This window comes from Anopheles moucheti, chromosome 2 (genome assembly GCF_943734755.1).
Source record: "Anopheles moucheti chromosome 2, idAnoMoucSN_F20_07, whole genome shotgun sequence".
Taxonomy (NCBI): domain Eukaryota; kingdom Metazoa; phylum Arthropoda; class Insecta; order Diptera; family Culicidae; genus Anopheles; species Anopheles moucheti.
In genome coordinates, this window is record NC_069140.1 from 40,157,071 (window position 1) to 40,168,962 (window position 11,892).

At 48.2% G+C, this 11,892-nt stretch overlaps 4 protein-coding genes across 4 annotated transcripts; 2 read left to right on the forward strand and 2 right to left on the reverse strand.

Moving 5' to 3' along the window:
* The first annotated feature begins 2,096 nt into the window (after positions 1 to 2,096).
* On the forward strand, positions 2,097 to 5,400 carry LOC128310749 (hypermethylated in cancer 2 protein-like). Its single transcript, XM_053047463.1, has 2 exons — positions 2,097 to 2,596; positions 3,054 to 5,400. Exons 1-2 carry the CDS (start codon positions 2,411 to 2,413, stop codon positions 5,166 to 5,168), a joined length of 2,301 nt encoding a protein of 766 aa, XP_052903423.1. The 5' UTR covers positions 2,097 to 2,410; the 3' UTR covers positions 5,169 to 5,400.
* A 501-nt stretch (positions 5,401 to 5,901) lies between these two features.
* On the forward strand, positions 5,902 to 7,349 carry LOC128309792 (uncharacterized). The gene is made up of 2 exons (XM_053046264.1): positions 5,902 to 6,028; positions 6,112 to 7,349. Exons 1-2 carry the CDS (start codon positions 6,012 to 6,014, stop codon positions 7,199 to 7,201), a joined length of 1,107 nt encoding a protein of 368 aa, XP_052902224.1. The 5' UTR covers positions 5,902 to 6,011; the 3' UTR covers positions 7,202 to 7,349.
* A 73-nt stretch (positions 7,350 to 7,422) lies between these two features.
* Positions 7,423 to 9,548, reverse strand: LOC128309791 (serine protease easter-like). The gene is made up of 3 exons (XM_053046263.1): positions 9,191 to 9,548; positions 8,258 to 9,125; positions 7,423 to 8,194 (listed from the first exon to the last, which is right to left on the reverse strand). Exons 1-3 carry the CDS (start codon positions 9,429 to 9,431, stop codon positions 7,540 to 7,542), a joined length of 1,764 nt encoding a protein of 587 aa, XP_052902223.1. The 5' UTR covers positions 9,432 to 9,548; the 3' UTR covers positions 7,423 to 7,539.
* Positions 9,549 to 11,544: 1,996 nt separating this feature from the next.
* Positions 11,545 to 11,892, reverse strand: LOC128309624 (serine protease SSP1-like). The gene has a single exon (XM_053046065.1). The coding sequence runs from the start codon at positions 11,890 to 11,892 to the stop codon at positions 11,545 to 11,547; it is 348 nt and encodes a 115-aa protein (XP_052902025.1).

Genomic DNA, 11,892 nt, shown 5'->3' on the forward strand with positions numbered 1-11,892 from the left:
TTCGATGTTATTTTGAAATCCACAATACAACGCATGCGATGTTTTTCAAACGTCAACTGCTCTGAAGCGTTTCCTATGTACATGAAGCATTTCATTTAAAATAGCTAAATAATAACTTTTTGTATATTCTAGGGTTCGTGTGATTACTAACCTAACTAAACTAACTATTTGGCTATTCAATAAAAAAAATTTTATTAAGTTCTGTTTTATGTAATGTCATTTTGATGTCATTGAAAATGTCCAATAGAAATCCATTGGTGCACACACGCAAGAGTTCATTTCAAACACATGGTGAAAGGATTTCACTCGTCGAATAAAGCAGTTTGTAGTGTAAAAGTCGCTTGAACCTAAATTAGGACGCACTTTTTGCGACCCCTCGTGTAGCCACGATCGTGTAAATAGTACGTTAACTCAAAAGTAATTAAGAAATTGTTAGATGTGCTGATTTGTTGTTGTTTAAGGGGACACCCAACGTGCAGTTGTCGTTTCCGCTCAATCCACCCGCAACACACCCTTGCCGTTAGCGGTGAGCAGAGGTCGATGAACCGCACGGAGGTCTATACAGCAACCTAGTTCGCAAATCGCCTGTTTCCACACACACACACACACTCTCGCTCGCTCGCTCGTGAAACCATTTTTGCCTAGTTCAACCTACAACGGGCCAACATTGCATTTCCTTTACGATGTCGCGAAATGTTGGCGGATGAGTGACCTCGGAACATCAAGTAGTGCAATACACAGTGTATCGGTACATGTGCAGTGCATCCCGTGTGACACGTACCGTACACATTTCCCATTTTGAGAAAGGGCGAAAAACGAAGAGGTCATACCGTCATTGAGTGCAAAAGTGTGTGTGTGTGTGTGTGAGTGCGGTGGAATGGAAAGAGTAGTGTGCTGTCTACTTTTTCTTGTCTAGTGTGTGCAAAAAAATTACCATCATCATTGGTGTAGCATAAATATTACTGGTGACGTATTGGTTTGTTGTGTTCGGTTCGCACACCTTCGTGACCATACTATCATTCGCCTTGCTCCGATGGCCGTGTGAAAGAGCAAGCATCAGAAGCAAGCATCAGAGCAAGAAGGGTCGCGAGAGCGCGCGCGGGTGTGGTGAATAAATTTGACATTTATTTGTTATTGACCTGCGACGTGTGCGCGAGAGCGGCTAGGTATAGTCAGCCACACAACACAACCGCAACGGCAACGGCAACCTTCTAGGGCAAACGAACGTACTTTAACTACTCAAACATAAGTACAGATCACTTGAAACAAATGATTTTCGTTTAGTAATATAGTTAGGAAATAAGCTTTGTAAAAATAGAAATAAATCTTAATTTGTTAAAAAAAAACGTACTTGGCGCCCTCCCGTGGTTGGAACGCATTGAAAGGCAGCAGCAGCAGCACTCACCAACCGCTCGAGGTCACCGCACGTGTGCAGGAACGAGCGAGCAACAGACAGACAGTGCGAGCGGTAAAGTGAAAGAGCGCATATGAACCTCGCCGACGGTGACGGAGGACAAAACCAACAACGGCAACAACAGACACACCACAGCCAAGGCCTCCTTTTTAGCATCGATGACGAGCGCGACGATGAACGGCACACACTAAGCAAAGGTAGCAAAACACAGCCAGACACTAGTACCGATCGCTGCGTGCTCGTAGGAAAAGTGAGTGCGCCTTGGAGTGAAAACCGGGAATCAGAAGAGTGTATGGGTGTGTGTGTGTGTGTACGGTATCTACACAACAGTTTCTTCCTTGCATACGCCGTTGCCTAGCAGCTGCTATCCACATTCTACCCATCGCTAGTTGTGACGTTGTTTACTAGGATTGTAGCAGAAACGTCTCAATGCACACATCTTCCTAGTGCGCCATTTATGTGTGCCCTTCCCGTAGTGCAAATTGCGTGTGTTACTGCGATCATGCTGTGTCTTTAGTGCAAAACAGTATTCGATTACTAAGAAAAACGAGGATCTTCAAACACAGTAAAAAAGATCGTACTAAAAGAGGGAAGAGACGTAAACAAGAGGTATTGACAGTTGTGTATGCGCAACCGAATCAATTTGACGCGTAGTATAACTATACGCGTTTTGTATAGTTTTGGAGAAGTAAAAACGGGTGATTAGCGAAAAAAAGAAATACCCGGACGGTGCGCTGTTGTTGGAGGAGTATTTCGCGCATGCCACCCAAGTGAAAGTCTTCTGCTTTACCCCCTTGTCTGCAGTGTTCGTGGGAGTGAGAGTGGGCACTTTTCGCGGTTTTTGTGTGTGTTAACGTGGCCCCAAAACTGCCAATCGACTGTGTGTCGTCGCGATGATCGCCGGCCCATACGTTTGAAGAGCGATTTGAGTGGCGCTTTGTTGTTTTGGCCGGAGTTTAGGGAGCGCAATGAGTGTGGGCAACCGGTGGAGGGACAATGACGCAAGAAGAAGTGCCGCTACCGTCGAATCGGTTCGCCACCTGCTGCCGGCTGTGTCTGTCAGCGGACGAGCTTAGCTGCAGCCTGTTCCCGACGCACCCGGAACGGACGACCGACGGTGCTGATCATCATTCCCACCGTCACAGGCTGATCGAGATGATACTGGAGTGTACCTCGGTTCAGGTGAGCCCACATCGTCCTTGGTGGCCGCGTACGTACGAGTAGCCTTCATTTGTGGTGTATGCACGTTTGTCTCGATGTGTGTTATTTCCTCTACAAGGACACACGGTGCAATGCGTGAGCGTGCAGCCGAGTCGCCTTCCAACCGACTCGAGGTTACACTGGCGCGCGCGTTCTCTTTGTGCGCGCCATTCAATGCGAGTCTATGTGCAGCGTGTGGAGAATGACGGTGTATGGGCGACCTCCTGCACGACCGTTCACCCGCCGCAATGCCCTTCGCGACATACACACACACACAACCACGTTCGCGCGCTCCACACAGTAAGGCGGCCAGTGTGCGCGCGACAGATACAAAACACACTTTGGCTTCATTGTACGCTCTAACGTATCTGCCTGTCTTTGTCTTGCTCATTGCTTTATCTCACTCTTGGTCTCGTTTTTTTTTTTGAAACATTCTCAGATAACCTTGGAGGAGGACTACCCGGCGAAGGTCTGCAAAAAGTGTGTCGAAACGGTGGACACATTTTATCAGTACCGGAGGCGCTGTCTCGCCAATGATCAAATACTGCGGCTTGAGCGACAGCGTGCGGGAGGCCAACGGAAGAACAACAATAACAATGAGGACGAGGGAAACAGGTCGTCGCCGACACCGGCACCTCCATTACTAACCGTGCGTCGATCATCACCAGCGGGCAATGGTGAGAGCAGTCTACACCAACAGTCGCAACAACTTCAACGTTCTTCACCACCGGGGCCATCGGTGATGGTAGTCCCGGCAATTAGGATTAAAAGTGAACCACTACCACTGGAACAGCGGAGAACAAGCTTAGAGGATGTAAAACAGGATGTGGAACGGTATGCTTCTACGGTAGAACAACACGATGCCGCATCTACGGCAGATGGTGGTATGTCATCGATATTGCGAAGTATACTACTGCAAACGCGTGACTCCACTACGAGTCGATCCTCACCGAACACGGAACCGGAATCACCCCGCCAAACGCCCCAATTGCTGCCCATCCATCCGCCACCCACGTTCTCGTGCAACGAAGAGGACCAACCCGAACAGGAAGATGAGGAAAGAGACATTAAACCCTCGCTTTTGCAGCAAATGTTGTTGCAGCAGCAATGCACATCCCCTGCCAATCGTTCGCCCGCGAAACTAGGTGACTCCAACACCTCAACCACCAGTGAACAGGAAGGTTCTTTATCGGGATGCCCCATCAATAACAGCTCCACCACAACATCTTCCCTGTTGAAACGAATGTTGCTAGATGGCAGCGGGACAATGGCCGGCAATGTCGCATCCGAGCAAACTACACCACAACCGCCGGCATCCGTGTCACCGCTAGAGGGGACGAGCTGTCAGCAGCCACGTACCCATCATCGCACGAAACATGAACCTCCGAGTGCCACCAACACACCGTCCCCACCATCGTCCGTCCAGCGGGCGAAGGATGATGTGCCTTCGAATGAGACACCCCTGGCATCGCAACTGCGCTCGATACTGCTACAGCACCGGGCAACGAGCTGGGCACGGACCGCCTCCATGTCGGATGTGTCACCGGAACTGGCACCACCGTCACACCATCCACACACCGGTTCCGATTCCGACCAAAAAACAACCACCGGTCCAAACCCGGAAAAGCCGGAAGTATCGTACGTGAGAAGTTTGTTCCTACGCAACGATTCCGACTCGGAGAGCGAACCACCGCCGGTCGATGATCAGCGAGAGATGTTGCTGTACGCAATGTTTCACGAACTGCGAGCACGCCAACAGCAGCAGCAGCAGCAGCAACAGTCCGGACTGTCAACCGACTCGGATGATGATTCGGACGATGTGCCGCAAGATTACCGGATGCCGAGTGTGCGACGACGTAGCACGGATTCGGTGGAATCGCGCAGTAAACGGCGGCGGATGGAATATCCCTGCTTGCTATGTGGACGTACATTTGCCGGACGGACCAAACTGGTACTGCACATGCGTACCCACATGATGCTGGACGGTGCAACGGATGGCGGTTCTCCCCTGTCCGGTACGGCTGGCTCCGGGTTAAATACAGTTCCATCTGCCGGCACTCACAGCCTGCTGTCCGGTGTGTTACTACCGAACGGTGCTAGTAGCGATGTAGACGAAGTTACTGTGGGTCGATTAGTGGCGACCGCCACTAACCGCAACGAAGAAGCATTCGGCGACAGTGTCGTCGGCAATGAGGACGAAATCGATGCGCTCGAGCGGCGATCGTACGCGTGCTATATCTGCGGTGCGGACCAGAACAATCTGCACCAGCTAAAGGAACATCTGCTCGCAGCACATCAAGATCGAATAAGGTCGCGTGGACGAACGCGCGAACGACAAAAAGCGTCGATTGCTTGCGAGATCTGTCAGCGCCAATTCCGCAGCCAGTTTGCTTACGGTGAGCATATGCGGACGCACACCGGCGAACGGCCGTTCCCGTGCGATCAGTGTGATAAACGGTTCCCGCGACGGTTCCAACTGCTCGGCCATTTGTACAACGTGCACAAGCAGTCCTGGGTAGCGGACGAGTCAAAAGCCAAGTTTGCAAAAAAGTAAACCCAATCGCCACCATCCTCCCTCGCTCATAAGTGTGCGTTGTGGCCTTCCGAGCAAAAATGAGCGTAAAAGAAAAACACGAATTTTACTATGCCTTAGGAGTTTAGCAAGCTATAGCTTTGTCTACAGCAGTAAGTAGGAGATAAACAGATGTCCGAGACATGTTTTTTTTTGTTTTGTTCCGTAGCGTAATTGTTGCTAGTTATTATACAGAGGAAGGAAAAATATACTTATATACATAATCTTTTTAACAAAGCTGTCCCATTACAATGGCCACGCTAGGCACTTTGAATAACCGAAAAGATTTAATTGATATGAATTTGCATATGAAACACGTTAAATATTTACATGCAGCCCAACCGGCTGTTCTTATCATCAAACGACAGACAAAACAAAGGCGCACACATTTTTTCAAAAGTAGGCGCAGCATATTCACCACTCGCGAGTGGTGAATTTTTTTGCATCAACATCAACATTGCACAGTGAAGTGTGCACGGGTCAAAATTTAATTTATTTATCACAGTATTGCATTGCATTACGCTGTATTTGAGTAGTTTTATTTTTTCCGTTGATTGAAATCGTTATAAATTTATAGAGACAAGTGCTTTGTAAATTTTCTAGAATTATTTTATTTTGTTATCAAAAAAAATTTGCCCGATAGCGACTTTATGTGCGACATTTTTTTTTTGTTTCACCATCCGTCAATGTGTCCCGCACCGTCTGCGTTCGCTTGTAAACAAATCATAGCGATTAAACGGAACGCGAATCAAAACAACTGTGCCGCACAAAAAAATCCCCCACGCGAATACAAACCGCAGTGTCTATGTCGGGAAGGAAGCAAAAATGGAACCGCGTACATTGTGAGTTTCTACCGAACTGCACGGCGAATCTAAACGTGATTTACAGTTGCTCCTTTTTCTCTTCCCATTTTTGTTTTGTGTAGCGCTCAGGATTTCTTCTGCCGGTTATGTGCATCGGAGGGCATTGTAATACACCCGCTATTCCCCCCGGGTGACAATGATCCGAAGGATGAGCTAGTGCGTATGATTGCGGTGCTTACGTCCGTCCATCTCGCACAAGCGGATGACGCTGGGGCGGTCATTTGTGACAAATGTTTGCAAATGTTGGACCTGTTTTGTAAGTTCCGCGAGGAGTGCCTGCGGCAGGATGTGATTATACGGACGAGAAGGACTGTGCTCGCTGAACAGCTGGAAAGGCAGGGACAGCAGTTGTTACTTCAACAGCAACAGAGTTCTCAACCGACGGTAGAGGTGAAGCTGGAGAATGATGATGATAGAGCAATGCATGCCGCGCTACCGATAATAGCCGAAGTACCGGAAGAGATTATCTGCACACCAACACCACATTTTACCGATATAGAATGTAAGGAGGAAAGTGATGGAGCGGAGAATATGCAACAAATACTAGTGACGCTAGATCCAGTACCGCTTGCAAGTCCCCCGGTATTGCACCAGTACGGTATTACCCATGACAGCATAATTAGTTCTAGTATCAACGGAGGTTCTCATGCCCTCCCCGGTTCGACACTGATCTCATCAACCGAAACTCTCAGTGTCTCGGTTCTGGGCAACCAAATACCACCGGGCGGAACGTGTACGACCGCTAGCGAGACGACGATTTGTGAAACGGGTAATACCTCTCCAATCCCTTCACGGCGTAGCAAGGGAAACATAAAACCAAACTTTAAAAAACCACCGCCCGGATGTGAACAGTGTCGGCAAAGCTTCGTTACGTACTACGAGTACGATCAGCATATGAACCAGCAGCACGCATGGGACAAAACCAGCCGTAGCTCGTTGGCCTGCGATCCGTGCCAGATGAGGTTTACCAAATCGTACAACTTGAAACGGCACATGTACGAGGTACACGGGGAGATACCGCAGGGACTCACGGTAATACCGTGCGAGCATTGCGGCGAGCGTTTCCTGCGCGGTAACATTCTCGAACGACACATCGCGAAGGTGCATAGGCGCAAGAACAAGCTGAAGGTTTGTGCCATTAAATCGACTTAAAGTTGCCATGAGCGTTACGTGAGTAAAGTAAGCAAGAGTCATGATTTTTTAACTGTGGAACTGTGAGAATCAAACATGACGCATCGTCAAAGCAGTAGATGCAATACTACAGTAAGACTAGAATTAGAGAGTCCCATGATGTTTCTAACCAGTATTAAAGATGAAGGAAACCCTCAACTATTGGGGAACTGCTCGATTACGAGAGTGAAATATGTCGAAATTCCTTCAATAAAATGATCTCCATCGCTACAATTATTTTATTTTGAACCATAAACAACTAGTGTTGTAAAGTTTCAATCAGAAGGAATGATTAAATTATGCTCTTTCTTTCAGTAAGCTTACGATGTGAAGATGAGCTGCTCGCTTGTATCGGGACTGCTCAGCCTCATGTTCCGCATGTTGTACAGTATCCAGTCGAGGTAAACGGCCACATTGGTGTAGATATCGGGCACCGTTGCGTTACATTCATGTGAACCGAACGAAAGCAATCCCTGCAAAAAGTATCGTTCCCGTCGGCCGAACGTTTGAACAGTTTGCAGTGTCGCACCGGAAATCATTCGCTCGCACGGTCCGGTATAGTTGGCCGGTAAACCCAAGGCACAGATTTGTGTGTGACTTTTGCGCAGCGGATAGTTGAGAGCATTGTAGCGCTCCTGACAGTTGACCGAGTTTAGATAGGTCGGACTGCTGCTAACGATTTGACCATCACCAGCAAGGAAACCACCCAGCGCGAAGGTGGTCGGTTTGTAGCTACGCAACTGAATCGTTACCGGTAAACAAATCGGTCTTACATTCGGCTGGCTAATATTGGCCGGTCGGTGAAATTCAATCAGCGCAATATCGTCGGTGAATGCGGCTCTGCTGTAATCCGGACGTACTATGATTCTTTCGATCGGAAGTATCTGCACCGGTGGCGCACAAACGGTAGTGCCGTTCCGATCAATGCAGTCCGTTTCCGTTGACCTGTCATAATCACCGAACCGGATGGTTCGTCTGTGGATGAAAGGATGATAATCTATCAATGTGAGACAGTGCATCGTTCGACCCATTACTTACTCCCTCCTATCATTAGCGAAACAATGTGCCGGTCCTACGGCGTACCACTCGCTAATTAACGTGACCTGGCAAAATGCCATGGTTTGTCCCTGAACGGTCACCTCCACCATTCCGATCCACGGATAGGCGAAGAAGCTATCGTTCGCCCCGTTCGTGTACGGGCTGATACCGCAGGTATTAAAGTTGAGCAACCGCAACTTCGGACTGCTGTCCACCAGGAGCGGATCTTCGCGGACGGACGCTAGCGTTGGGTTGATAAACTGTGCGATCCAGTCACGATACTTGGCCACATCGGTAAACACCGTGTACTTGGTACCATCGCACAGGCCGCTGTTTTCGCGCAACGGCATAAACGACACCACGCCCCGGATGTACCAGTTGTCGGAAAATTCGAAAAACATTCCACCACCACTGTCCCCGTTGCACACACTAACGCCTGCCTTTCCACCACCGCAAAACATGCCGGCGGTCAGTGTAGAACCGTACGCGACCCGATCGCTCTCGATGCACGTCCAGGAATCAACCACCTCGATCGAAGCCTGCCGCAGATAGTCCGACACGCGATCGTGCTCCGTCAGTCCGAAACCCACCACCGTACCGTTCTTGGCCACAATAAGGTCCAGGTTCGGATCCATGTTCCACAGGCAGACTGGTTGGATGTATCGCGTCAGTGTGATATCGGTAGCCAGCTTGATCAGCGCTAGATCGTCCGCGACACTGTGCGGGTTGTAGCCCGGATGTATGATGAGCTGCGATGCCTGATGTTCCTGCGAGCGTGTGCTCGCTTCCGACAGCTGATTACGCCCCACCTGTACGGACAGCTGGTCCAGCTTGATTCGGCCGCGCGACGTGTACAGGCAGTGCGCCGCTAGAATGGAAAAAGCGAACAACTAGCAACACGATACGCAACAGAGACACGCAGTATATACGCACCGGTCAGAATAGTGTTTCGATCGATAATCGAACCACCGCAAGCGTATTCGAAATCTTGACCCTCCCGGTGATAGATGGCGGTATGCCACGGCCAATGGCCTTCCTTCGTTTCCGTCCCGTGCTGCACCAGGTACACGGTCTTCACCTTGCGTTCACCACACTCCAGTGGGATTCCCTGAGCGATCGTTGTTCTTAAAACGCACGCACAGAACGCTACAATCAGCACAGTGAATCCCCTCATTGTGTTAATTAATCTCGGGGAATCCCTGTCGAAAACGAAACACGCGCGTGTATTACTTTATTCCTTTGAAGATCTTCGCTGCTTATGTTGCGTAGTGTGCAGCGATCTGCTGTTGGCAACGTTCGGAATGAAACTGATTTCACTCCATCGCACTGATTGGTCATTTTATCAGCGCCAAATGGGGCACTCATGCTCAGCTGATAAGATTTGTGGAACAAGTTGCCCGAGAAGATGGTTGAGTAAGGAGCGGTCGCAAAAAAGCATCGTGCGGCGTCGTTGAGTGTATACGAGTAGAAAGAATTCACGCACTTCTATGTGATCTTTTTGTTTTAAAAATGTCAAATAATGGAACAGAGAACACTCACCTCATAGTTGCTGTCTGGAAACTGACAACATCCGATGTGCCGAGGACTGTTTGTGCGGGCGATAATCGATCGTTCTCTCGATCTTTGATCTCATCTCGTTTGTGGGTCCGCTGGAAACAGTCGTTTTGCGTTATGGTGCGTGTTATCCTTTCATTTAATAAATGAATGACGACACAACATCAATGAACGCTCATCGAATTCCCAAAAGGAGGGATACATTCTATCCCAAGGCAATCAAACTCGACAATATCATACGCTATAAAGCAAAAGAAGTTTACGACAAAGAGGTCTAATTTTTTATTTAATTTTCTCTTGCGTAAAGAATCAAATACTTCCTCCAAATATTCTTTTCGAGGATAGGATAAAAGGATAGCCTAAGAGGTTTGTTGCTGTTCGCTATGTTGAAATCTTCTTCATCTAATCATGCATTCCAATGGATGCAATTCATCGACTAACACATTTATAAATTCATTATCCTTTTTTATGCTTTTTAATTTTTCATATTGTGAATTGCGGATTCTACTCTCTTATGTTTTCTAGAATCCAGTCCATATAACTGCCTACGCTCGTGTACATTACCGGGACATGGGAACTGCAGAACGACAGTCCGAACGATAACATTCCATACAACACATAGCGGCTCTCTCCGTTCACTTGCTGCACCAGCTGTAGTGGAGTCCCTGAAGAATCAAGCTTACACGCTGATGATGCACTCTGATTAATTTGTTGCTGGATGCATATCTGGCGTGACGTTGTTGTTATACGGAGATTTGCATCTCGTATCATGTTTTGGCATTCGATTGAATCGATAAACTCGCTTATCGACCTTTCGAGCAATTTGTTACTTTCTTCATTTTTCCTGGACTTCAACAATTGCCACGACGTATGAATGTAATGGGTTGATTTCTGACTGCGCAGTTCATGGGTCACTGGAAGACAAATCGGCTTCACATTCCTCCAAGTAATGTCCGCTCGGTCACGCAATCGAATAAGTGCAATGTCGTTTGCAAAACGTGGTTTGTTGTAGTCCGGGTGCGTGATCACCGACTCAATGCGTAATGTTTGAACTGGAGGCGAACATACCATTTGTCCATCCACCTGTGCGCAATCCTTCGTCGAGTCCATGTCATACTCTCCCAATCGTACGGTTGATCTACAATGAAAGATGATCAATTAGACTTAGCAGAAAGCATGGATATTTCTAGGCAACAATATACGCACACGAAGCACTTTTGTATTTCCGGAGCGCAATGAGCCATTCCGACTAGATACAGGTCGCTAATTAATACCGCTTGACAAAATATATCCTTTTCGAACGTTTCTTTTTTAGTACACTCTACTAGACCCATCCAAGGATATCCGAGGATGACCGGTTTAGATGATTCTTCCCAGCTGGCATACGGATTGGGACCACAGGTGGACATCGGTAGCAACTCAATTTTTCGATTATTATTATCGTCTACAACCACCGGTTGCACCGAACCACCAATTCCACGAACGTGTTGCCCAATCCAGCTCAAGTACTTCGCCACATCGGTGAACACGGTGTATTCGTTCGTGTCACATAAACGCGTATTTTGACGAGGCTTCGTAAAAGACACCACGCCACGAACGAACCAGACATCGTTGTACTTGAAGAATAAACCTCCTCCGCTGTCGCCGTTACAGGCACTGATCCCATCACGATTACCAGCACAGAACATATTCGAGGTTAGTTGATAGGCAAACGTTGCTCGGTTGCTTTCGATTCAGGTGATATGGCTAACGACGGGAATGGTAGCTTCACGCAGTGTGTCAGAAGTATCATCAGTCTCATCAATACCAAATCCGATCACCGTTCCCCAAGAGCCCTCGATCAAGCGCAGATCATCGCCTCGATTCCACAAGCAAATCGGTTGGATGTAGTCGGTATAGGTGATATCGGTAGCGAGCATAATCAGAGCGATATCGTGGCGGATACTGTTGACGCTGTACTCCGGATGTACGATCAACTCGAACGCTTCGTGTTCTTGTACTCGTCTGCTAGCTAAGCTGATTCGATGTCGTCCAACTTGCACTACGAGCCGTCTTCGTGCAATTAGACCATTCGACGTCAT

Bases quoted from the DNA above. Each gene is read 5' to 3' on its own strand.
- LOC128310749 (XM_053047463.1), top strand. From the start codon at position 2,411: ATGACGCAAGAAGAAGTGCCGCTACCGTCGAATCGGTTCGCCACCTGC. The intron at 2,597-3,053 runs GTGAGCCCACAT...AAACATTCTCAG, and splicing joins TGGAGTGTACCTCGGTTCAG to ATAACCTTGGAGGAGGACTA.
- LOC128309791 (XM_053046263.1), bottom strand. From the start codon at position 9,431: ATGAGGGGATTCACTGTGCTGATTGTAGCGTTCTGTGCGTGCGTTTTA. The intron at 9,126-9,190 runs GTGCGTATATAC...TTTCCATTCTAG, and splicing joins TCGAAACACTATTCTGACCG to CGGCGCACTGCCTGTACACG. The intron at 8,195-8,257 runs GTAAGTAATGGG...TTTCATCCACAG, and splicing joins TTCGCTAATGATAGGAGGGA to ACGAACCATCCGGTTCGGTG.
- LOC128309624 (XM_053046065.1), bottom strand. From the start codon at position 11,892: ATGACGTCGAATGGTCTAATTGCACGAAGACGGCTCGTAGTGCAAGTT.